General features: G+C 40.8%; 1 protein-coding gene across 16 annotated transcripts in view; it reads right to left on the reverse strand.

Moving 5' to 3' along the window:
* Window positions 1-25,111, reverse strand: part of MLIP (muscular LMNA interacting protein) — a 166,274-nt gene that overhangs the window by 58,962 nt on the left and 82,201 nt on the right. For 13 of the 16 annotated variants that reach the window (XR_004645228.1, XR_004645227.1, XM_034766319.1 and 10 more), the window contains 6 exons: window positions 19,102-19,173; window positions 14,156-14,221; window positions 13,983-14,066; window positions 13,826-13,885; window positions 11,595-11,639; window positions 4,265-4,309 (listed from right to left, as the gene is read on the reverse strand). Coding sequence is in view for 14 of the 16 variants with exons in the window: in XM_034766319.1 (XP_034622210.1) it covers window positions 4,265-4,309; window positions 11,595-11,639; window positions 13,826-13,885; window positions 13,983-14,066; window positions 14,156-14,221; window positions 19,102-19,173 (372 nt within the window). In the remaining 2 variants the exon portion in view is untranslated. The remainder of the gene's footprint in view (window positions 1-4,264; window positions 4,310-11,594; window positions 11,640-13,825; window positions 13,886-13,982; window positions 14,067-14,155; window positions 14,222-19,101; window positions 19,174-25,111) is intronic. The other 3 variants (XM_034766308.1, XM_034766309.1, XM_034766311.1) reach the window with 3 other exon arrangements.

Raw genomic sequence — 25,111 nt, forward strand, 5'->3', positions numbered from 1 at the left:
TGATGGATTTGGTAAAGAAAATGGCCCCAAGATAAGGGAACCACAAATGGCTGTTTTATGCTCAGCTATTGTCAGGCATAGTTGAGCATTGAGCCCTAGGGAGGGAAGAGACCTTAGGTCACTTTGTATGTCCCACTGAAAAGGATGAAGCCACACACACACACACACACACACACACACACACACACACCAAGTTTCTGGGTACTGGCGCCCTAGGCATTGGTTGGGCTGAGCTCCCTATAATGATACTTCAGTTCTGCATATACCAAAAGGATGTGTTTTGATCACTACAAGTACAATCTCAGGTGATTTGCTTAGTTGAGTTTTAAATTATTTTAAAATATTTTCCCCTGCCATTGCTTTTTGCCATGAACTGGGGATAAGATATATAATTTAAGCTATTCATTTATTTATTTTTGTAATCCAAATCTTAAATTTATAAATGCAATAAAACATTCCATGATATGAATGAGGGTCTAATAGAGTTCTTCCCAGGTGCACTTGAAGTCTGAAGGCAAATGCCTGGGGCAAAAAAATGATTTATGCCCCTCTGACTAATTATTCACCGATCTCTGTAAGGAGGAAGGACATCTGGCAGAAGGACAATTATTTTGTATGCTGCTGTGCTGACAGAGCAGCAGGACATATCCCAGAGCTCATAGAGCTGGATAGGCATCTCTTTGTAATGCAGGTTGTTATTTCTATTTACGTACAAATATTTGAATGTCAAGAAATGTATGAAATGCAAATGACACTTTCAGCTAACTCTGTGCTTAAGGGAATATGCAAGACCTGAAGCCACTTAGCCTCCATACACAATTCAGAAAGAGGACTCTAGGGTACATTCCTTAGTACACAGCAAGGGACTCCAGCATATAATAGAAACCTTTGTGTTATTCCACTTAAGGCATTTATATTCTGCCTACCTACATTTCCTGCTACAGTTTTAACAGTCTAGGGCTTTCTTTATTGTCTTTCCTGAACTGTTGTATAGTGTTCTTAAAAGTAATGGCTACATTTCACCCTAGAGATGGCTACAATTCAGTGACGGAAAGCAATCTTGTATAGAGGTAAATGTTGCTTCCTCAGATGTCATTCCCCAGTGCCCAAATGCCATGCAGTCAAACTGGGCAATTAATGGCCCAGAAGAAGCAGCTGGAGCAGTAGACTCTGGCTATACCCTGGAACTGCTAAGTGTTCGACGCTGGATGCTGCCCTGGCCAGGATTTGGTGACAAGTGATTGCTGAATTAAGTTCAGATTGCTTTATACCAAAGGGAGTTATAATGCCGTAATTCTCAAGGTTTAACTGCTACTCTGCTCAGTCACAGTTTAATTTACTTCACAGACTTAGTGCTAAGCAGCTTTAAACTTTGGAAAGTCAGTGGGCTGCAGGATATATATATATTTCTCCTAATGAATGAATTATAGAAAAATCACTTCAAGCTGTTAAACCACCTGGCAGTATGCCTCAGAACTGCTATGCATATACCTAGGAGTTAAGCTACACCCTTCCACATGAGCTGTATCATGTCGTGCATTATCTAGGTTTCTCTCACTTTTTAAAATATGGATGAAATATATTTAGCCTTCTCTTCAGCCGACATACAGAATTCCTGTTAATATCACTAACCTGCGGGCCTGAGTTCAATGCTCTCTGTTTTAGAGGGTTAGAAAGAGGCACGGACTTTCTGGTTTCCCTGAGGGCAGGGCCGGCTCTAGCGTTTTTGCCGCCCCAAGCAGGAAAAAAAAAAAAAGCCACGATCACAAGCAGTGGCAGCTCTACCACCGCTTCATTCTAGGGTGGCAATTCAGCAGTAGGTCCTTAGCTCCAAGAGGGAATAACGGCCCCGCCGCCAAACAGCTGGACGTGCCTCCTCCCTCTTCATTGGCCGCCCCAGACACCTGCTTGCTAGGCTGGTGCCTGGAGCCGGCCCTGCCTGAGGGTACTCAACACCCACTCTGCCACAGGCCCCTCTCCCACTCCACCCCTTCCCCCAAGGCCTCACCCCTGCCACACCTCTTCCTGCCCCTGCTCTGTCTCCACCCCTCTTCTTCCCACCCTGTTCCGAACCCTCCCCTGAATGGGTCCGTCCTGCCCTCCCTCCCTCCACCTCTTCCTGCCCCCGCTTCTCCCTCTGCTCCCCAGCACCTCCTGCACACCATAGAACAGCTAATCACTGGCGGGCAGGAGGCACTGGGGGAGAGGAGGAGGAGCTGATTAGTGGGGCCACTGGTGGGTGCTGAGCACCCACTATTTTTTTTTCTGTGAGTGCCCCAGCCCCGGATCACACAAGGAGTCGGTGCCTATAGTTATAAACACTGACTGCTCTTCTATTGTTTGCAAAAAGAACAGGAGTACTTGTGGCACCTTAGAGACTAACAAATTTATTAGAGCATAAGCTTTCGTGGACTACAGCCCACTTCTTCGGATGCATATAGAGTGGAATAAATATTGAGGAGATATATATACACACATACAGAGAGCATAAACAGGTGGGAGTTGTCTTACCAACTCTGAGAGGCCAATTAAGTAAGAGGAAAAAAAAACTTTTGAAGTGATAATCAAGATAGCCCAGTGATCCTGGGAGACAGACCTGTCCTCGCTTACAGACAACCCCCCAACCTAAAGCAAATACTCACCAGCAACCACACATCACTGAACAAAAACACTGACCCAGGAACCTATCCTTGTAACAAAGCCCGATGCCAACCACATATCTATTCAAGTGACATCATCATAGGACCTAATCACATCAGCCATACCATCAGGGGCTCGTTCACCTGCACATCTACCAATGTGATATATGCCATCATGTGCCAGCAATGCCCCTCTGCCATGTACATTGGCCAAACCGGACAGTCTCTATGCAAAAGAATTAATGGACACAAATCTGACATCAGGAATCATAATACTCAAAAACCAGTGGGAGAACACTTTAACCTGTCTGGTCATTCAATGACAGACCTGCAGGTGGCTATATTACAACAGAAAACCTTCAAAAACAGACTCCAACGAGAGACTGCTGAGCTGGAATTGATATGCAAACTAGACACAATCAACTCAGGATTGAATAAGGACTGGGAATGGCTGAGCCATTACAAACATTGAATCTATCTCCCCTTGTAAGTATTCTCACACTTCTTATCAAACTGTCTGTACTGGGCTATCTTGATTATCACTTCAAAAGGTTTTTTTTTTTTCTCTCTTACTTAATTGGCCTCTCAGAGTTGGTAAGACAACTCCCACCTGTTTATGCTCTCTGTATGTGTGTATATATATCTCCTCAATATATGTTCCATTCTATATGCATCCGAAGAAGTGAGCTGTAGTCCACGAAAGCTTATGCTCTAATAAATTTGTTAGTCTCTAAGGTGCCACAAGTACTCCTGTTCTTTTTGCGGATACAGACTAACACGGCTGCTACTCTGAAACCTTCTATTGTTTGGAGAATCTGAATATCCATCTGTCATATTCTGCCCTTGCACACACATGTGCAATGCTGGTCTTGTGGTTAAGGCACTGGACTAGTGCTCCAGAGATACGGAGGAAGTTGGCATAATCACTAACTTCCTGTGTCATCATGACCTAGTCACTTATGCCAGATTTTCAGAGGAGTGCAGCAATAAGTGCTATAATGGGAAGTTCTGGGTGCTGAGCACTTTTGAAAATCTGGTCCTAGGTGCCTGAATGGGATTCGAGCTCTATTGACAGTCTGGCCCTGACTATATGGCACAGTTCCTTATCTGTAACGGGGAATAATAAGATTTCCCTACCTCACTAGGCTGCTGTGAGAACAAAATGAAGTTGCTCTACATGAAAGTTGTGTTTTAGTCTTAAAATGCTTCCTAGGGCCTGGTTTTCATCTCACTTTTCACCAGTTTAGCTGTTCTTGATTTAAACAGGTAGAAGCAAGGAGAATAGGGCCTCAGAATTTTGCCTCTATTTAAACAAAGTTTTCAAACAAAACTGAAAGATTTTTAAATGGCCACTAAGAGGCAGTGGGCCACCAAGTTACCCAGTCTCTGAGGCCTCTGTCAAAGACCGGCAGTTTGTCCTATGATTCCACCTCACTTGTAGGTATTGGCACACTTTTGCATTCAAATTCATATTCAGAATGGAAGGAGTAATATACTGCTTATTACTTTCATCTAGAAGCAGGGACCACAGCTTCCTTCCAAGGACTAAAGAGAGACCCAATAATTTCTTCAGATTTTATGCTTGTAATTTGAAAACTTGCATAGTTCAGACACATGATACATACCAGTTGGCTCTCTGTCACTGAAGGCGTTGGTAAATAAAGATTAGCCTGCAAAAGAGTAAATATATACAGTGTTACATAATCCATTATAACAGTCACATGATCTGGGATGAGAAGGAATGCTTATTCACTACAGAGGGGAAACCAGGAAGAGGAATATTTCCATAGATTAACTGTTCTACAGCCAAAATGCTTCTGAAATAAATGTAGTCAAACTTTACTAATTCTGGGTCACTGAGAACGAAAATGATGCTTAAAATTGTTGATTGGCTCTAGTTTTCAAGATATGCTATTGGGTCAGTATATACGACCCTTGACTTGGGAATGGCGGAGGATAAGTGAGTTATAAAGGGAAGGGAATCTTAATTTAAACCAGAAATGACTAAAATACATCTTTGACTGGATCTATGAATAAATCTATGACTGGGTTTGGACAGTACTTGCTTTTTAGGCAAAACAATGAATGATGCAATCTGAAGCTGGTATTGCGTCATACATGATATGAATTGCATCATGTTATTCCTAGAAGTCATGGATGATGCAATCATAACGAAGCTTACGTCACTCTGCTGAACAAATTGCCCTATATCAGCTCTAGAAATCATACAGAGTCATGCTCTCTTATTTGTCAGTGTTTGATTTTGCAAAGGGACACATTTCTGTTTAGCCAAAGTGAGCAGAGATGCCTCGTACTTGTGTGAACAGTGCAGATAACTTCTGCTATGTTTGTGGTGAAGTGACTTTTGCATCACAAAAGCGCAGTATAACCACTATGGATAAGAAAGTCTATCACCTTTATTTTGGTTGCAAAATTGGAGATCAGGACAATAGGTGGGCCCCACACATATGCTGCAACACTTGTGCAACAAATCTTCGCCAGTGGTTGAACAGGAAAAGGAAATCTATGCCTTTTGCAGTGCCAATGATTTGGAGAGAGCCAACAGATCATACCAGCAATTGTTACTTCTGCATGGTGCCTCCAGTTGGGGAAGGTGTGTCAAAGAAGAAAAAGTGGACTGTGCATTATCCAAACATTCCATCAGCTATACGCCCAGTACCCCACGGAGAAGGACTGCCGGTTCCTCATGCACCAGAATCACTCTCACTTGAGTCAGATGAGGAAGAGGAAGAGGATGAAACTTCTGGTCCTGAACCATCAATGTCACAGGACCCTCATTTTCTCCCATCCTCCTCCTCTGAACCACATCTCATAACACAAGGTGAACTGAACGATCTTGTCAGGGATTTGGAACTACCCAAGAGTAAGGCAGAGCTGTTGGGCTCCAGACTACAGCAGTGGAATCCTGGCAGGTGATGTTAGGGTTTCCATGTTCCGTGACCATCAAAAGGATCTTGTCCCATTCTTCTTCATGGAAGGTGATCTTGTAGCCTGCAACAACATCGATGGTGTGATGGCAGCCCTCAACATTGTTCACGATCCAGATGAGTGGAGACTGTTCATTGATTCATCGAAGACGAGTCTTAAAGCTGTTTTACTGCATAATGGCAATGTTTTGCCATCAATTCCAGTTTGTCATGCAGTCCATATGAAGGAAACCTATGACAACATGGAACAACTTTTGAGGTGCATAAACTATGACCAACATCAGTGGCAGCTTTATGGCGATTTCAAGGTTGTTGCTCTCTTGCTTGGTCTGCAGACTGGATACACAAAGTACTGCTGTTTCCTCTGAGAATGGGATAGTCGTGCAAGAGATTCCCACTACATCAAGAAAGATTGGCCACTCCAACAGTCATTGGAGCCTGGGAAGAAAAGTGTTCAGCATCCACCACTTGTTGAATCAAGGAAGATTTTGTTACCACCCTTACACATCAAGCAGGATCTGATGAAGAACTTTGTCAAGGCCATTGACAAAACACAAGCAGCTTTCAAGTACCTCCATGGAAAATTTCCAAGGTTAAGTGAAGCTAAGATAAAGGAAGGTGTCTTTGTTGGTCCTCAGATTCGTGAACTTCTTCAAGATGATGCATTTGACCAGGCACTGCGTGGCAAGGAAAAGATGGCATGGAAAGCCTTCCAGTTAGTGGCAACCAATTTTCTCGGAAACAACAAGGCAGACAACTACAGGTTGTTGGTGGAAAACCTCCTCAAGGCATACAAAAGCCTTGGTTGCAACATGTCACTAAAGATACATTTTTTAGACTCTCACCTAGATTTTTTTCCACTGAACTGCGGAGCATTGAGCGACGAGCACGGCGAGCGATTTCACCAGGACATTGCAACAATGGAGAAACGCTATCGGGGCTCATCAATGCTTGCAGACTATTGCTGGACAGTGACAAGAGATGCTCCATTTAATGAATACAAGAGACAAGCCAAGAAGCGCCGAGTAGACACTGAATAGGACTAAACTATGTACATAATAGTTTTTTGCCTTTTGTTTCATAATAAATTTTATTTATATAACCCTTTTGCTGATTTTTAAAGTGTTACATAAACAGGACAGGTGAAATATTATCATGTAAAGCAACCATAAACACATGAAAAGACCTAGGTTTACAATTTATGATTAAAACTCTACTATCTACACAATATACATAGACATAAAATGTAAAAACTTAAATATCTTAGAAACAGTAGCCAGTCAGTTGTTTTGTCATATTTGAATTCAGCACATCAAAATACATAATAAACAGCACATTTTATCTCTGAAGCAGACGACTTCTCAAAAATTTTAGACCAGTGTTATCAGTGGTTCCTGGATGATGGAAGGAGTGCAACATTTACATTTTATCATGTCACTTGTAGGTATTTTTGTGTTCCTAATGGAAGAAAGGCATTTGAGCAAGAGTATATTCCCCTGAAGAAGTCTTTATATGAGATGTAAAAGTTTGCCTCTGCAGGGTGGACAATTAAAACAACAATCATGAACATGTATTTCTATTTATAGCCCCCACGTGAAGGGGGGGAGGGGAGACAGACAGACACAGGTGCACAGCCCCACCCTGAGCCAGAGGCACACTGGTCCGCCTGGCTCTGTGCTACCAGCGTGCCCCTTCCTGTTGAGGGTGGGCCCATGCTGCACCACACAGCTCCCCTGTCCAGCGCCCCCTGGATCAACTATGCCCAGAGCCCCCCCTACAACCTTTCCACCACAAATGCACAGTGCTGTGCACACACACCCCGCTCAGTGCCCCCCTGCCCACAGCCCCACCACAGCTGCCCAGCACCCCACACAGACCCCCCCACTCGCTAGTTTCCCAATACACACAGATTTCCCCTCCCTCCCATTCTCCCTCCCAGTGCCCTTCCCCACAGCCCCACCACCACAACTACACAATGCCCCACACAGACCTGCTCTGCACAGTGTCCTGACACACACAGATCTCCCCCTCTGCCCAGCACCCCCCAACAGGCTCCCACTGTCTAGCACCCCAAAACACACAAACCTCCCCCACTGCCCAGCGCCCTCCACACCCTCACAGTCCAGCACCCCACACACACCTCCCAGACACTCACTCCATCACACCCTGCCCCCTTCCCTGGCTGCACTCACCAGCCCTGCTGGGAGGTCTCTGGCTCCTAGGGTGAGAGTGGCGAGGGGAGTCTCTAGACACTCCACATGCTGCACCCGCCACAAGCGTGAGCTCCGTGGCTCCCATTGGCCGGGAAAAGCACCTAGCCTCAGGTCACTAAACTTAGAGCATTCTTTGGTTAATTAAAAACTCTTCATCTATAATAGTTGGGTTTTGTTGTTACAGCTGCAGCATATTAAGGGCCAGATTGTGGCAAATGCCTACAGCCTACAAGGAGGGATACTGACTGACTCAACCACAATTCCTCCTAGTGATTTCCAGTAGCAGAGTAGCTCCATCACTCTGGGAGAGGGTAGAACATGCATACCCCTTGCTCCTACCAAACTCCACAGGCTGGTGTTGTCTGAGGGTGGGACCAGGGACCCACATTCACTAACCCAGAGGGGTGAATAGTGCCACCACTGGTCATACACCAGCACAGAGCTCCCTGGTACATTGTTGCTAGTTCCTGCACTTGGCACAAGGAAGGAACTCTCCTAGTTCCCTCTCCCACCTTCTTATGTCTGCACGGGGCCAGCCACAGCACTTTCAGGCCTGAGTTTCCACTGCCATGTACTTTGTGAAGTCATTTACATCTGTGGAAAGTGAGTGCAAAATGGGTATCAAGTGCTACGCAAGGAGGAATACTAGTAGTTGAGAATTCAGCCCTTTAATTTTTAAACACCCTTGAGAAAATATCAATCTATAACCCAAGACTGTTGCCAAGAGGTAGATTACAATAATTCTAACTAATCTGTGTATACATACACTAATATAATGTAAAGAAAATATGTAAAGTGGCTTAGCAGGATGACAGCTTTTGCTGTGTCTGATTAACTAACAAACAAATTAGTATGCAAAAATCATCTATTTTTCTTCTGTAACCAATGGCACATTTAAGACAGCTTCTCAACAAGCAGCCAATAACAAAAATTATGCATATAAATAATGATAATTATATTGTCAAAATATCATGCTAATCTTTCAAAGTAAATTGAATTTCGGTTGAACAAATTAATAGCTATTTCAGATAAAAGAAACATGGTGCAACTTCCTTGTAAAAAAAAATTAAATTAAATTAAAAAATCATTGCTCCAGGCAAGATCACTAGTCATGAGGTAGTGAGCATACTGGATGAACTCACAGTTTGATATTAATACAATATATGTCCTTACAATGGGTGGCAAATTCAGTCTCAGCAGGTCCATCGCAGAAGTTCCTAGCTTTTGAATTCATTAAGAAGAGACACGGCTTTCGTACTAGTGCAAAATAGGAACCTTGGACCTAATTGTATGTTATTTTGTAGCCCCTTTATGTGGCACAAAACAGCCAAAGCAAGCTACTAGAGAATAACCCCAATAAATGGTGATTGCTTGGGTGGTATAGAGCTGTGTTAATGGTTCGAAACTGGCTCTTTCCACAGACCCTGTTATAGGTGGTGTACTAAGTGTAATGTGACCTGGCTATTCCCAGCTGCCCCCGTGGTTCCTTGGAGGCCAGGGCCTCAGAGTGTAAGTTAGAGCAGCCTGCAGCATAAGTGATCATAGGGAGGTCCAGACAAAAAGGAATTTGGGGACTCCCCTGGACACACAATATTTGGGGGCTGAACATACAGGAAACTAAGCCTCTAGATCAGGGATCGGCAACCTTTGGCACGCAGCTCACCAGGGTAACCTCAACCAGTGACGCTTCCCGCAGCCCCCATTGGCCTGGAGCAGTGAACCGCAGCCAGTGAGAGCCGCGATCGGCCGAACCTGCGGACACGGCAGGTAAACAAACCAGCCCGGCCCACCAGGGTGCTTACTCTGGCGGGCCGCATAGCAAAGGTTGCTGATCCCTGCTCTAGATACACAGGATTTTGTTGGCATTTCTCCAGGCCTAAAGCCTCCTCAACCCCTGATAGATTTCCTTGAGGCAGCAGTTCTTCTGTCTTCTGGGGAAGCCCTGCAGGTGGCAACAGTCTTGGCCTTCTGCACTCTCGAGGAGCAGCCATCTGAGGACTTTCATGTGCATTATTGTAGATTCATGTTTCCACCAGCCTAGGGTATTCACCTGCTCCCCAAACCCACAAATAAACAACTCCAACAATTTCACATTTGGGAACAAAATATAAAAAATTAAACACAGGAAAGAAGACATATATATCTAAGTTGACGTGAGACTTTAAAATGTCAGTGCATTTGTAAAGATAAAAGAAAAATGAACCTGACTGTAACCCTACCCTATTAAAAGAGTCACACACAGGTGAGCTCCAAAATAATATCTCAGCCAGACATTCTAGTCACTGTATGTCTTGTAAGGATAAGTCTACTTAAAGAAATGTTTCAGGCACAGTTTAGAGATTATAAGAATTACACTGAAATGGTGAACAAAATGCATTATCATCGTCATCATACAACACGTCAGCTTGTTTTTGCATTTCACTAAAAATGAAAATCTCCTTTCTATTTAGCACAAACTAGCACACTCTGTCATGTAAATTCACATTCCGTAGTATGCAATAAAAATACATAACTGCATGCAATTAAAAAAAAATAACTTCTGTAGCTACTTGCTCAGGAAACAAAATTGCATTGATCAAGCAGTGTGCTGGGAACAAGCTGGAAAGTCTTTATTGCTTTTGCCTGCACTGCACCTGATCTGTGATTGAGTAGAAAGATAGATTGGTGAATAATGAGCAGACATATGTCAGCATATGAAAAAATGGGTCATAAGTAAAATACGGTACCTTCCTTAACTGCTTATCCTAAGGAGAATAAACATGTTGATTGAGTTTAATATGTTTAATAATTAATAAAACAAATGACAAGAGAATTAATTGTGTGTGAGAGTGCACACATGTGTGTATTTAAGGTGGATAGCAGAGAGAGGATAGCAAAGAGTCAACTTTTCCAGGCACAGTACAAATAAGAGAAGAACAGCATGGGGCAGTGGAAGTGCAATTATCATCAGAAGAGAATTAGGCCTGCCTGCAAGCATGCTGTGTATCAGAAAAATCAAAAATCCTTCCCTCAGTTTCCCCAGCCTCTCTAACAATTGTCCTATTTTCTTCAAAAAAAATGCTTCTTAGCCCCATTCTATGGGGACCAGTTCCAGAGGTGACAGGATATTTTGTGCCCATTCAGGACTAAATTGAGGTTTTTCAATATGAGAGGATAGGAATGTCATGCCAAGCAAGTGCTCTTGGTGAGACATTTTGCCTCAGGTTGGCACAGCACCTTTGGGAGTTCTGGAGGGGTGCGAGTCAGAGTGGTCTTTGCTTCATCTTTTAAAGAACATCACATGCGTTAACCCTGTGTATGCAGCCAGGGTTCACTCCGGTCCTCCATGGCCCTCCTTGGGGTGACCTGCCCCTCTGCAGGCATTAACTTCAAGCAGACTTTGGTGACCATTTCTGTACAGAGGTGCATAAGGAAGGAGAGATTTGGGCATCTTTTCACCCTAACCTGTGCAACTGTAGATGGCAACCAAGGCATAATTGTAAGGATGTATTTGGGTGATATGGACCGTTGTCTACAAAGGAATTAGACTGAGATCACCAGCTCACACCACACTGAAGAGCCACTGGCCGGTAAGGCTTGAGGTGGAATTGAAATAGTGGTGAGAGGTGTCAAGTCTCATTTCCAAAGCCTTGAACTATTCACTTCCCTTACCACTGTAAAGAACTTTTCATGTCTTAGATTGATTTACTCCCTTCCCTCAGGCAGACACAGCTATTATTGCAAGAAGGATGCTTAATACTACAAAATAAGACATTTCTGTGGCTAAAACACGGAGTAATTATAAAGGGACTTACATATCTGGTTTCCCGTCCAGCTGCTCTCTGCAGTGTTGCAGACATCTGTACACAAGATAATTTGATATAACATGCAACCAACAGTAATCTGACAATTCCACGAACTTTTAACTTTGTAGCAAGATATTAACTGCTAAAAGTCTAAGAAACCATCACTCTGCAACCATTATGAAATGTTCATCAGAGAGGTGAGACGTGATTCATTAAGGTTTAGCTCTCAGTGTTGAGTAATTGTTTGACTTACTATATTATTATGTGTCATAAAGATGTGACTCCAGCATCTGACCTCATAGTGTTATAGTTGCCCTTAGTATTGTGACCACGTAATCTAGGGTGACCAGATGTCCCAATTTTATAGGGACAGTCCCAATATTTGGGGCTTTTTCTTATATAGGCACCTATTACACGCACCCCCACACACCCAATCCCAGTTTTTCACACTTGCTATCTGGTCTCCCTAATATAATCTCTGGGAACTCTCAGAATGAATCTGTTAACAGACAGAAGGGGACTATCCAACCCCCAAACAGGATTTCATTTCTATTTGCATAGGAAATGTATTGGAATTATCTTCGGTTCTGTGCTATTATCCAGCAAGAACTGTCTTCTTTCATCTGATTGTCTTCTGCTGTCTGTCTAATCCATGGCATTTCTAAGGCACTCAGACTAAGATATCTGTTGTATCTCTCCACCTGCTCCTTCTATTTCCCTTATCATTACTCTTTACTCTGGCTTCTTTCCTTCCGGGTCCAATTCTCCACTGTCTTGCACTTGGTGTAATTATATACACCTGTACAAAGTGGTATAAATAGCTATCACAGCAGAAATCTCACTCACCTGAGTAACATTTTTCAGTCACTTTACTGTATCAAAAAAATGAAAATAAAACAACCTTCCCTTAATCCCACCTGCTTCTCTAACTACTGTCCCATTTCCCTCCCTCTTCTCTTTCTCTTATGAGGCCTATGACTCGCTTCATCATTGCCCTGCTACTCATGAAATCTCTTACACCAGTGAAAAGTCAGTACAGACTGGGTGTGGAATACTCCCATTCCAGTATGGTAATGTTTTACCTCCACTTTGCACTAGTGTAAATGACCAGACAATGTGCAGAGCAACAGCGAGTATTGTCCATTCATAGTGGACCCATTGGCATCAATGGGCTTTGGACCCACTGCCAAGATGGCCTCTTCTCCATCCTCCAGTCTGCTTTTGCTCTCTCCACTCCACCAGACTTGCCTTGACCAAGGCCACTAATTGTATGCAGCATTGTTGTAGCCATGTCAGTCCCAGGATGTTAGAGATACAAGTGGGGAGAGGTAGTATCTTTGACTGGACCAACTTCTATTGGTGAGAGACAAGCTTTCGAGCTCCACAGAGCTCTCCTTCAGGTCTGGGAAAAGTACTGAGAGTGCCACAGCTAAATACGTGATTGAACAGATTGTTTAGCATAAGTAGTTATGCATATTCTATGGGACCATTCAGACTGAAGCGGCCTGTTAACACCCCTGCAGTCATAGGGCAAAAAAAGGGGTTAGTTGGTTACAGATTGTTGTAATAACCCAATAAGTTCCCTCCCCTTTGCCAGGAAGATGGAGCAGCAGAGACTGCCTGAGGAGGCTCCAGCAACCCTACAGAAGGAATACCTGTACTGCCAGCTTCCCCCCAAATACAAATAATCTGGTGCAAGTGGACCTAAAGATTCAGAGTCTCCCCTCTGAACTAAACAGTCACAGTCTTTATGACTTCTCCTAAAATGTAAGTCTTTCCATGCCTCTAGTTTTTCCTCATTGCCCATCTGCTTGCCCTCTCTATATTGTCTGGGTTGAGGGAGTGTAGAAAGCTTGCTGAGGCTCAGCAGTAAGTGGCGAGAGGAGTGGGGTACTCAGCACCTACAGCTGGATTCAGTAACCAGCCTGTTGGCCATTCACTCAGACATCCTGCCTTCTGGAAGGCCAGGTATCTCTGGATTCTTCCCTGACTACTGGACCTTCAAAGGACAAATTCCCTTTCTTCATACACTGCAACTACTCCTGCCTCCAAGTAGATATGTTGCAGTGGAGAGGAAGTGGCGCAAAAGCTGTAGCTGCTCTATCCTCCCTCTCTCTCCTGTGTCTTTTTGGACACTAAGGGGAGGATCTGTATTGATCTTACATCTTTTAAGATTATATGTAGCTTTCTCCTGTTACATGTTTTGTATCTATGGTATGTGGCCAAGCTTACTCACTTACTTTGCCTACGTCTGAATCCATTGATGTGTGCAGGGAAGATGGAGAAGATTCACACCGGCGCTGAAAAATGGGATTTGAAAGTGCACAGACTTTGTTAATAACAAGAGAAGATGGAAAAGAGAGAAAACATTTAAATTCCACATTAGTGCTATATTACCATAGGCAAGGGATCCTGTAGGACTTGATCGATGGCAGCACAGAGTTCTTCAGTTTGTTGCCTGAGCTGGGCAGGGGAGCACATCTGGAAAAGTAAAAGCAACAGTTGAACTAGCTTTGGCTTGGTGAGTCCAACTGAAACACTGGCTGGAGAGATTTATTGTGATTACCTACCTCCGAATGTGTGTCCGAAGTAGTGTCTTCAGTCATTTTTTCTGTTTTAATTGGCTCTTCTAATGCCTAGAGATGAATAAAAAATGTTCTGATGTTAGACTGGCAGAAAATAAAAACAAGTTTTTCAGTGTGAAAGTTTCCTTACCTGGTACTTCCCCGTATCAGCTGGGAAAGAAGATAGCTCTGTACTAAGCTTCGTCAAATGAAAGTGACCATATCTTGAAACATTAAAGATGTTCTGCACAGACAGAGCACCAAATTCCAGTGATATTAGAGAGGGGTGAACCTCCTGGTGAATTTCGTTGTTTGGAGCCTGATTATTCTTGGAGTTCAGAACAGTAACGAAGATGAAAATTTTTCCACATGTAATCTAAACCCATTGTCTCCCCACCACTATTTACTTGCAGTATGTTATTTAGGCACTAGATGTCTCTATGTGCTGTATAGCATTCCAGACAAGGTGTGGTCCATGGTAAACAAGAGAGTAAGACTGGGACCCAATCTCTGCAGAAGCCTCTTGGTTTGTGTCTGTGGCTGCTTTCTTTAATAAAGGACTCCTGTTTAAGAAGCACTGAGATTCCATATAACTTGACAAAGGATGCAGTAGGGGGTTTTTTTGGGAGGGGGGAGGTTCTAAACAAAAAATCGTATAGATAAAGGAAAACTTTTGCTATACATTAGTAAAAGGAAAACTCCCTAAAGCCTTATTGGCTGAAGAGGGTGCCTTATTTATAAGTATCTGTTTAGATTTCCATTCAATTGTTTTCTCTCTTCCTCTCATCACAATCTCTCCAAAGCAGAACACAAACCCAATGTGCTTTGAATACAGGTCAAACTTTCAAACCCACAAAGTTGGTATCAGCTTTAAATTAGTGAAAATAATTTGGCCATCTCTAATTCTACCAGTAAGTGCTGAATAACCACAAAAGCCAGGCTTAGAGGAGAATTCAGAACATAATTCCTCTTTTCCTTTCTTCTTCTAGGTTCTGACCTACAGTCTAGTTGCTGTTACCCGGCTCCTGCTTTGAAGTGACTTCCAAGGAGATGCCATGCTGAGATACCATAATTACCCTTGAATCTGCTGGAGAATGATGCTAGACTGCAGGGGTCAGGATCTGTGGATTTTTAAATACATTGTGCTTTTTCAGTTTCCTTTTTATTATTTAATTTAAAAAAATATGAAAAGAGCAAAATACATTTATTTAAAGTTAGTCACCTGCCCGCTGCATGCTCCCTGCTTCAGTGGGGTTCTGTGGGAACAGTGACATCTCAGCATTGTACATGTCAGGACTCCTCATCACACAAGACAGTGTGGTTGCAAAATAAGCATGTGTTTACGTAGTGAGGCGTGGAATACCCCTCTTTACCCAGCTATTGAGGGCATTCAATACAAAATTGTAAAGTTACTGGTATTTTACTTTTGCTGCTCTTTCAATTATTGTCTGCTGTATTATATATAACATATCCTTTAAAAATTTATCTCAAAATGAAAGGCTTCCATCAATCTGAAGTGATTTTTTTTTTTAAACAGAACTTTCATTGAAAATGTTTAAATATCTGGGTTTCATTCCAAGTCAAACTAAAAACAAATTCTGAGATCTCAAAACTCTTCACAAAAACGGAAGTAGAGTAACTGGTAATGTGCCTGGATATAAATTAGAAAAACAACCTGTTTTATTTAGATACATAAATCAAATAAACCCTCAGAATGGAGACTCTGCTAAGCTTCTCAAAGAATTCCACCTCCATTAGGGTACTGAGCACAGTAAATCACTGAGAGAAAAAAAAAGCTTTACATGATCAGAATGCTCCCAGTGGCTGAACACACTCTGAGATGAGGAAACTATTACTTAACAGCATCTGACTAGTCTTTCCACAAGGTACCACATATGCAAAATACTACAGTGGGCAGTTTGAAAAAACATATGGCTAATCCCTTCGGAATGCAGTCATGGTATGATAGCCACGATCAGGAAATTTGTGCTGCTTGTTGCCCTTGTTGAACCTGGAGAGATGGATAATTTAAATTTTCAAGGCCATTTATCTACAGCCTTTCCCAAGCACTACTTCACTACTGAGAAAAAAGAACCACACACACTAATGAGTTTCACCACTTTTCAATCCCTTTTATTTTCGCTCTCCTTCCTTTGGAATGGACAGCTAGATTCCCCCAAAGCAGTGGAAGAGATAAGAGGAAATTGATTTATGGGTACTCAGTGCCTGTACCCAAATGGGTTAATTTTAATATACTAATAGTGTATCAAAATATAGCTGAATCTTTTTTTGATCAGTGCAATATTTTGAATTTTCACATGGTTGAAACAAACAGCATGCAAGTGCTATAAATTATTTGAAAAGTACAATTTTTTAAAATTAAAACTGTCATTTCTCAACCAGCCACTGGTCGTGTCATATAATAATCTTACTTTGCAGCATTATTGCTATCAGCAATAAGGAGAGAACAAGCCAAGCTTGTCATCCTGGTCTGCTGGTTTAACAGTATGAAAAACAGCATTCCTGCTTAAATCCTTCACCTTTTGTTCAAATATTAAACAGAAGGAGCAATAGTTTCAAGGTGAAGTGTAACAGAGAGCGTAAATAAATGTGTAATAATAAATAATTAGATAATTACACATTTAACTGCTCATTTGTCCTTACACATGTGAGATTTTTGTGGGTGTAATGTATGCATCTCATTGAGATCAATGTTGACAGTATGGCCCTCCAGAATTCCTGTGATTGCTAAACTAGTGGTAAAGCAGAAAGGAAATGGATGAACAAGCTGATTTTGAGCCTGGATATTTTATTAGAAGAATCAAGGCACTTTACAGTATAGATTGTACAGAAATCAATCACTTCACCCACTAATGTAATTATTTTTCAAATGGCTCAAGGCCTATACTCTGTTCGGTACCAGCCACACTCCGTAAAAATTGTCTTCTTATCATATGAATTTTCAGAATCCTGTGTTGAGCAAAGCAAGTGAAGGGGTTTTGGTTTTGGTGGTTCGTTTGGAGGGGGGGGGGGCAGTTTGCTTCATCTCTCTAGCACATTTTTCCTTACCAATACATTTCTAAAGCCTTAGCATGTACAAAAAATCCTTTCCACGTGAGGGAGCTTCAACTATCATCAGCTCCTCGTATAATTATATTTTTTCTTAAAGATCCCGGGAAATGACTCTGAAAGGATTGACTACCATGAAACTTTGATACAGTTCGAACTCAAAAGTCTGCAATGGCTTTTAAAAAGAAAGAGGGAGCTCCAGAGCCTGCTTTGCAAAATTGTATGTTGACAGATGGGCTCTGCCATTTTAATAATCACACAAACTGATAAATCATTTATTTCCCATTTTACACCTAGCGATGGGTCTCTAACTAGAAGTAAATGTTTTTTTAGCATGACTCTTTGATGCAAGATTTTCATCTGGCAAATGGGTGATTAGGTGGGGTTTCCTGGATTGTTTTGTTTTTCCTAGGTGTGTAAATCCTCTTGAAATGTTGTTTTAAACCCATATGATGTTAGTCAAATGATATTGTTTTAATGGGGATCGCAAAGCATATCCCTGAATGCTAAATCCAAATAATATAAAATCAGTCTCAGTATTTCAAACCAAAATATATACCATATTTGTATGCTGTTTGTGACGATCAGAATAGGCCCGTCCCACCATGAGCACCACCACAGAAACACTTTGTTTTTAGGGTGCCAGCTCAATCACACTTAGGTCGACTATGTCTCCTCAAGCTGGAAATCATACTTTCAGCTCAATGGGCAGACGTGCCCCAAGACTTTTCACCTAAACTGGCCTGATCTTGTCAAGAATTATATGCTAAAAAAAGTGATTTATATAATTAAAACCTAGTTCTCTTGCACCTCTCCTTATAAAAATATTAGGTTCAAAAATTTAAATAATGATAGCTGGAATAAAATTATTGGCAATAGCAATAACTATCTTTGGGCTAGACTATGACTTGAACTACAAACCTTCACATGAGTAATAACCCCCCTTTCCTTTGTGTGGGCTACCAGGACTGGGTGCTCTGGGCTTTGTTGGTGCTGTGTGCCTACTTACTCCCTCCTGGAGCTGGTAGGTGGAGAATGTGTGTCAGCCAACCCAGTTGAGCTGGTACAGGAGGATGTTGTAGTTAGTTGCTGGTAAAGGCCAGTAGAAAATTACTCTCTTCCTCTCCCCAAAATGAGGGAGAAGCAGGGAGGGAACTGTACCTTGGAGTGGTGCTTGAGTCATAATACTTATCATGCCCATTTGGGGTCCAACTTAGGACCCCAAGTCTTATTGAAAGTTAATGGGACTTAGGCTCCTACAAACCAATTTTTCAAAGGTATTTAGGTGCCTCAGGGAGAGATTTACAAAAATGTCTAAGCAGGTTAGGTGCTAACTCCCACTGAAATCAATGGGAATCTTTCTAGTGACTTTAATACAAGCAAGAATGATGCTGAACAAAATTTTCAAAAGGTGAGAGTCAAAGGTACTTAGGCTTCTAAGTCACGGGTGATTTGAAAATTTAACCCTTCGTTCAAAATTAAAGTTGTCAATTGCACCATTGTCTTCAATGGTTGTTTTGTACACGCAAGGACTGCACTTCACTGTATAATCAAAATTTAACACCAGACATTTGTCACTGTCTTAGAACTGTGAAAATCTAGCCCTTTGAAGCTTGCCAAAGAACATTTTAGACAGTGTGATGTAAACTGCAACTCCCATGGGAAGAAATATTTTTGTAGAAACTCAGAATAGGAAAGTCTTATAAAACACTACTGGCCCTGAAGAATAGTAGCATATATAATCCTGAATAGTCAGCCCACAGTATTTATGATTTGAAATATTCCCAGCATTAATGTCAGGAAAATCTTAATTATGAAAAGTTCTTAAGTAGAATGTGCTTGAATACATGAGGCAATTTTCATGCTCTTGAGCAAACACTAACCTTCTGCTCCATAAGCAAGGTGTTTGTAGGGATTGCTGCAAAGGCCTTGTAGCTTGTCTTGATCTTGTATTGCTAGAAGGGGTAAGCAGGAATGGGAATGAAAAAAAAAAAGGTATGATAGAATTAAAGCTAATTCTACCAATCTCATTGACAAGTTATCAATGATAAAGTGATTACATTTGGTTTGAAAAAGCTTTTTCTTACAGAAGAACTACATGGGCTTCACTTCATGGTGCTATTTTCATGGTTTTATAATTATTAAAAAACAATCATATGAATATTTCATATATAAGACATAAGTACAGCTGGGGAACTGTTAGCAGCACACAATTTCTTCAGTTAACTTGGAAAAGTATCCATAAAGAAAGCTGTTGAGGTTTTTATTTTACAAGTTTTCTTTTTATTTGCAATGACTTAGTGGAAGGACTGCGCAAACCTATTCCTGCCTATCTATTTCTCATGAACTGTTCACTTCAACTGTGGCTTCCTCGGTGGTTCAAATGGAAGCTAATGGAAGTTTTGTCATTGATTTTAATGAGGCAGACTCAGGCTTCTATGGCCTGGATATTTGCTATTTGTGCTGTGTGGATTGGTCAACTAATATGTGGTATTGTTTTGATCCCTGTCCTGGTAACTCCAAACCCAAGAAGACCTTTCAAGATGTCTCTGTGGACCCTTCCATTGTAAATAGCCGTGCAATATTCACAGTTTTGCCAACCTCACGCCTCCAAAAAATCATAAATCAGGCCCGCCAAAATTATGAGATTGGGTTTAAAAGCATGAGGTTTTTTTAAATCATACAGTTTAGATTTTTTTTTAATTTATCTTTTGGTTTATGAGCCTTTAGGTTCATACTTTCAAGCTTTTCTCTGCAACTATGAGAGCTTGAAACTTACTTTAAAAAAAAATTAAAGCTCAGATTCTCATATAATTACATGATTTCAAGACCTGGGGCTTTTAACAAAAATACCATAGTGTGAGGGGTGGCACCTCTGTTCACATAATTATTTGTGTGTATGACTATTTGTGACATTTTCCCTTTCACAAATACTCCGATGAACAAATTTGCACTCACATGAAACGTAAAAAAAAAAAAAAAAAAGTAAATAAAATATTGTCACAAATAGCACCAAAGTGAATGGTCAGTTTTAATGTGAACAAATGTTAATGAATACTTTTCTGCCATGTTCATCCAGTTCTAGAAATAAAGTAACAAAATTATCTACTTTGCTTTTTTCACTGTGTTGTACTGGAGGCAAGTCAATTATTAGATTAAAGATTGTATAATAAGCTTTACTATTGGGTTCTTCAGTTAATACTTTTTCCTGGCTTCATGAGTATCTAATTTCTACATAATTTATTTCTAATAATAAGGTTTTTCTTAATCCGCCTCTTCCAACAAGAATACTATTGTACACAAATGTTGTAACATTTGCTCCCTAACCAGGAATTTTTTTTAACAGACTAATGGAAGGAAAAAAATGGAAGAAAAAATTACAAAAAAGATCTTTGCTTAGGTTTGTCATAGCTGTTCTATATGGCCTTGATCCTGCAGTTTGCTACATCCACAAGCGGGAAATTGCAAGATCAGGGCCTATATTAGTTAATGGTAAAATTTTCAAAAGCATTTAAGTGACTTAAGAGCCTACATCCCATTTTCATAAGAGACTTATGAGCCTAACTCATTGATTTTCAGTTAACTTTAGACAGCTATGGACCACATTTGTAAAGGTATTAAGGTACCTAAGGATCGAGATAGGTGCCTAGTGGGATTTTCAAAAGCTCCTACATTCCTAACTCCCACTGAAATTCCTAGGCACCTAAGCCACTTTTGAAAATGGGAGTTAGGCTCCTGCATCATTTGAGTGGTTTTGGAGATTTTCTCCAAGGTCTGTATAGGTTTCAGAGTAGCAGCCGTGTTAGTCTGTATCCGCAAAAAGAACAGGAGTACTTGTGGCACCTTAGAGACTAACAAATTTATTAGAGCATAAGCTTTCGTGGACTACAGCCCACTTCTTCGGATGCATATAGAGAAGAAGTGGGCTGTAGTCCACGAAAGCTTATGCTCTAATAAATTTGTTAGTCTCTAATGTCTTTATAGTGCTTTTAAAAATACAAACCATATACTGTGATGGGGGGCTGTTAACAGCAATAAATAGAGCCCCTTTGGGCAGCCAGCACCCTCATCACCTAGGACATCCAGGGTACTGGGTAGTTAGAGTAGGAGGGAGTTAGCTCGTTTACGGGAATCACTTGCACCTGTAGGGAATCTGACACACTACTGGAGTAATTAGCTCACCAATTGGATAGCTCAGAAAAGAAAGCAAGCAGTATAAAAAGCTGAGCTACACTGTGCTGTAGCTAAAGCACTGGGCAAGAAATAATAATAAAGACACTTGATGAAGGTACCTCGTGGAGTGTGTTTGCTGTTGAATCACAAGGAGAGCTCACCAGTCAGGGTTTCCAGGGATGGAGGAGGAACAAGCTTACATATATACATATTGGTATATAAATATATAAAAAGCTAAATATTCAAACCAAAACAAAATCCTTCAGCATTATAGGCACATCTTTTTGCATTAGCAATTGCATGTGTTTTGGTGCCTAATGATCTGAATTCACTTGCAAGTCTGATAGGGGCATCTAAATAGGTGCATCTGAAGGTCTAATTGTGCTCACATTTAATTGCATGTACACAATTGTATGCACAATACTGAAAGTTGATATTAAGGCCAGGAAACAGTCAGCGGCATAATATACAACGAAGCACAAACACATTAAAAAAGCCTGCAGTCCTCCTTCTATTGAAGCAAGTAGCATTTTGCTGTTGACCTCAATGGTAACAGATTCAGATTGAAAAAAATATGTAAAGTAAGGAAAATAGATTTGTAAAGGGAAAATCTATAATTAAGTATATGTAATAAGCATGTAATGTATTGTGACAAACTGCCAAAGAGAAGATTCTCAGAGTTAAATATTCTTCATTCACCTTTATCTCATTATTCCTGACATTTACACATTGCTTTCTGCAATACTTGAGCACAGTAAAGTAAATGAAAGGCAGAGTGAGAGATCTTAATTTTAAATTACTGGATTTAGATCTTATAACATTGGGGGGGGGGATTTCAAGAGTGGGCATACTCATTAGAACTGTAAAAATCCAGGAGCAAATGGAATAATTGCATGCCTATTTGAATGTTCAATTATTTGATATTCTCACATAAGGATAGGTTGTGTGTAAACATATGTGGATTTTGTGGGCAAGCTAATTTCATTCCTTGAAACTTCGGCCTTTAATGTTATTATAAAGCACAGTATTTTTGTTGTGTTTAATATTTTATATATATATATATATATATATATATATATAATCTACATACACACACACAAAATCACTAAAGCTTAAAAGCTCTGGTAAAAATTGTGCAGACACTGTTCCTAGAAATTGTAGCATTCCTTTTGAACCAATTGCTCTTTCATTAAAATTATGATTCCCCTGAGATCATAATGGCTTCTTCAAAGCCCATGCAATCTTCAAATTGTTCTACGTAAAAACAAAAATGTGCAAGTCTTAGGCATATACAGATTTATGCATAGGGAGGTCGTCCCCTCCGACATTTCAGGGGGAGACACAACGTCTTCAAGAATTTTCACTGCAGGAACAAGTTGTCCAAGTCAGAAAATTCAATACTTCAGGGATGAAATTCTGGCCCCATTGAAGTCAGTGAGAGTTTTGCCAGGATTTCACTCCAGAAGTCCAACTTTAGAAAGGCTGAAAGAAGTGTCTGTTGTCTGGGACATTTTCCCAGGAACACAGCCTGTGGAAAGACATTACACAGCCAGAAGACAAATAAGGAGAAGATTAAGACAAATGAGGAGGCTAGGGCATGTGGGAAAGAAAAGAATGATGGGGAGCAACATGGAGAATGGAGAAAAGGAAAATATGGGAGGGGTTTTATCTACTTAGTTGATATGGGGAACAAGGAACCGACATCAAGATTATTAGACAGGAAAATTGGAAACATTATGAAGCACAGAAAAATTCATGACATTCTTTACAAGCCTACATGCCTGACTGCCCTTCAATGGCGGAGTGATGTCCTCATCAGAACACATGCTGGGGACATTACACTGAGAGCCAAATGTGTAGGAGGCATAGAAATAAAAAAAGACATGTTTAAGACAATGTACTGGTACTGAATGCTTCTCTTACCCTGTAACTGAGGCATTGAGTACAGTGTTTTCAACACTACAGCAAAACAAGGAAGAGCAAGGAAAAAAGAGAAATAAAAAGGGAGACAAGAAAGCTCAACAGTTTCTGAATGCAAATGCGCAACAGAAGAAGCAATGTTTCCTAATCTCCTAATGTTGAATTTTTAACTAGTATTGTGTTAACAATATTTTTCTTACTTGCTAGATATGTAACAATTTTTCACTGGCAAGGGTGATAACTAGTGTTCATTGAAAAATGGATTTGTTTGCTATGGAAAGTTTTGTCTTTTTGTTAAACTTGAATTTTTAGCCAAAAATGCTAATAGGGTTGTTTTTTGTTTTTGTTTTCAAATGAAAAATCAAAACTTAAAAGAAAGCAGACAACTGCCACACACACAAAAATCATGTAATTGAAAACCCAATTTTCCATGAAAAAAAATTATGGAAAATTTGGACTAGCCCAGGTAATAACTAAAAGTAGGTGCTGTGCCAGTCTGTACCCAGGTTTAGTCATTTTACAAGAATATGATAAATTTTGTACTGTATAAAGTATGCCTTGTGAGGTACCATTTGAAAACTCGTAATTTGATCATTACTGTCCTGGTAAAATATGTGTGGCAACATTGTATGTAAAATTATAAGATTCTATGTATGATGTTACTAAGACATATTCCAAATCTGGGGAAGCAGCCACAAACCAGTTCCTCAGAGACAAAAGGCCAACTGATGCCTCAGCCAGGTTTCAACAAAATGAAATCAACCATCACCTGGTTAATCAGCCATTCTTTGGCAGGAAAAAAAGAGGTGAGCAAGAAATTTACATCTTGGAAAAGAAATAGCAGGTGGTTCCCAGCCCCACAGACTTTCTGTCTCCTGTACCCCAGCTCGAGATGATGCTCAGAGAAGAGGAAAAAGTATAAGAATGGGGAACAGACACCCAAGTTATTCCTCCCTTTCTCTCTACCCATGGCAGCCACAACACCTGAGGAACAAAGAAACAGATTTGGACTGAGGGAGGGATCCTGTCTGAAAGGAATTCAGCCAGAAAGACTCTGAAGCACTTGGCGAGAGAGACTTTTGCTTTGAATTCACGTAGTTTGTTAAGTTAGTTGTTTTTTACCTTTATTTTCTTGTAACCAAATTTGAACTTTTATGCCTCATTACTCGTAATCACTTCATATTTTTCTGTCATTAATAAACGTGTTTTATTGTTTTATCTAGACCAGTGTGCTTGGATTGAAGTATTTGGGAAACTCCATTTGAAATAACAGGATTTGTGCATATCATTTTCTATTTAAAAAATGACAGCCTTTATATGAGCTTGAGTTGTCTAGGAGAGGGCTGAGCAGTACAAGACACACACTTCTGGGGAAAGTCTGGGACTGGGAATTTACTGGTGTTGCTCTGCAGTGTAATTCAAGAGTGGCTGGCCATAGCACTCATACAGTATAGCCGGGAGTGATTTACATACTGGAGGCTGTGTGTGGGCAGACTACAAGTGGTTGCTTTCACAGTGAAGCAGTGTAAAAGGCACCCGGGATGAAGAATTGAGGGGACACAGCTATTCAACAGTCCAGATTGTACCCCGAGTAATGTCACAGGTGTAATTTCCAATAATACAAGCCTCTGTCCCGCAAAGTACTTATATATGTATTTAAATTTAAGCACAAGTAGTTGCTGTGAGGCTGTATAATTAAATATGACCATTTATATCATTGAAATTACCATTGTTATACAATTACAACAAATCTTGTACCGAGTATGTCACATAAGGTGTTAGGGGAAAAGTTATGATTTT

This window comes from Trachemys scripta, chromosome 3, assembly GCF_013100865.1.
Source record: "Trachemys scripta elegans isolate TJP31775 chromosome 3, CAS_Tse_1.0, whole genome shotgun sequence".
NCBI lineage: Eukaryota > Metazoa > Chordata > Testudines > Emydidae > Trachemys > Trachemys scripta.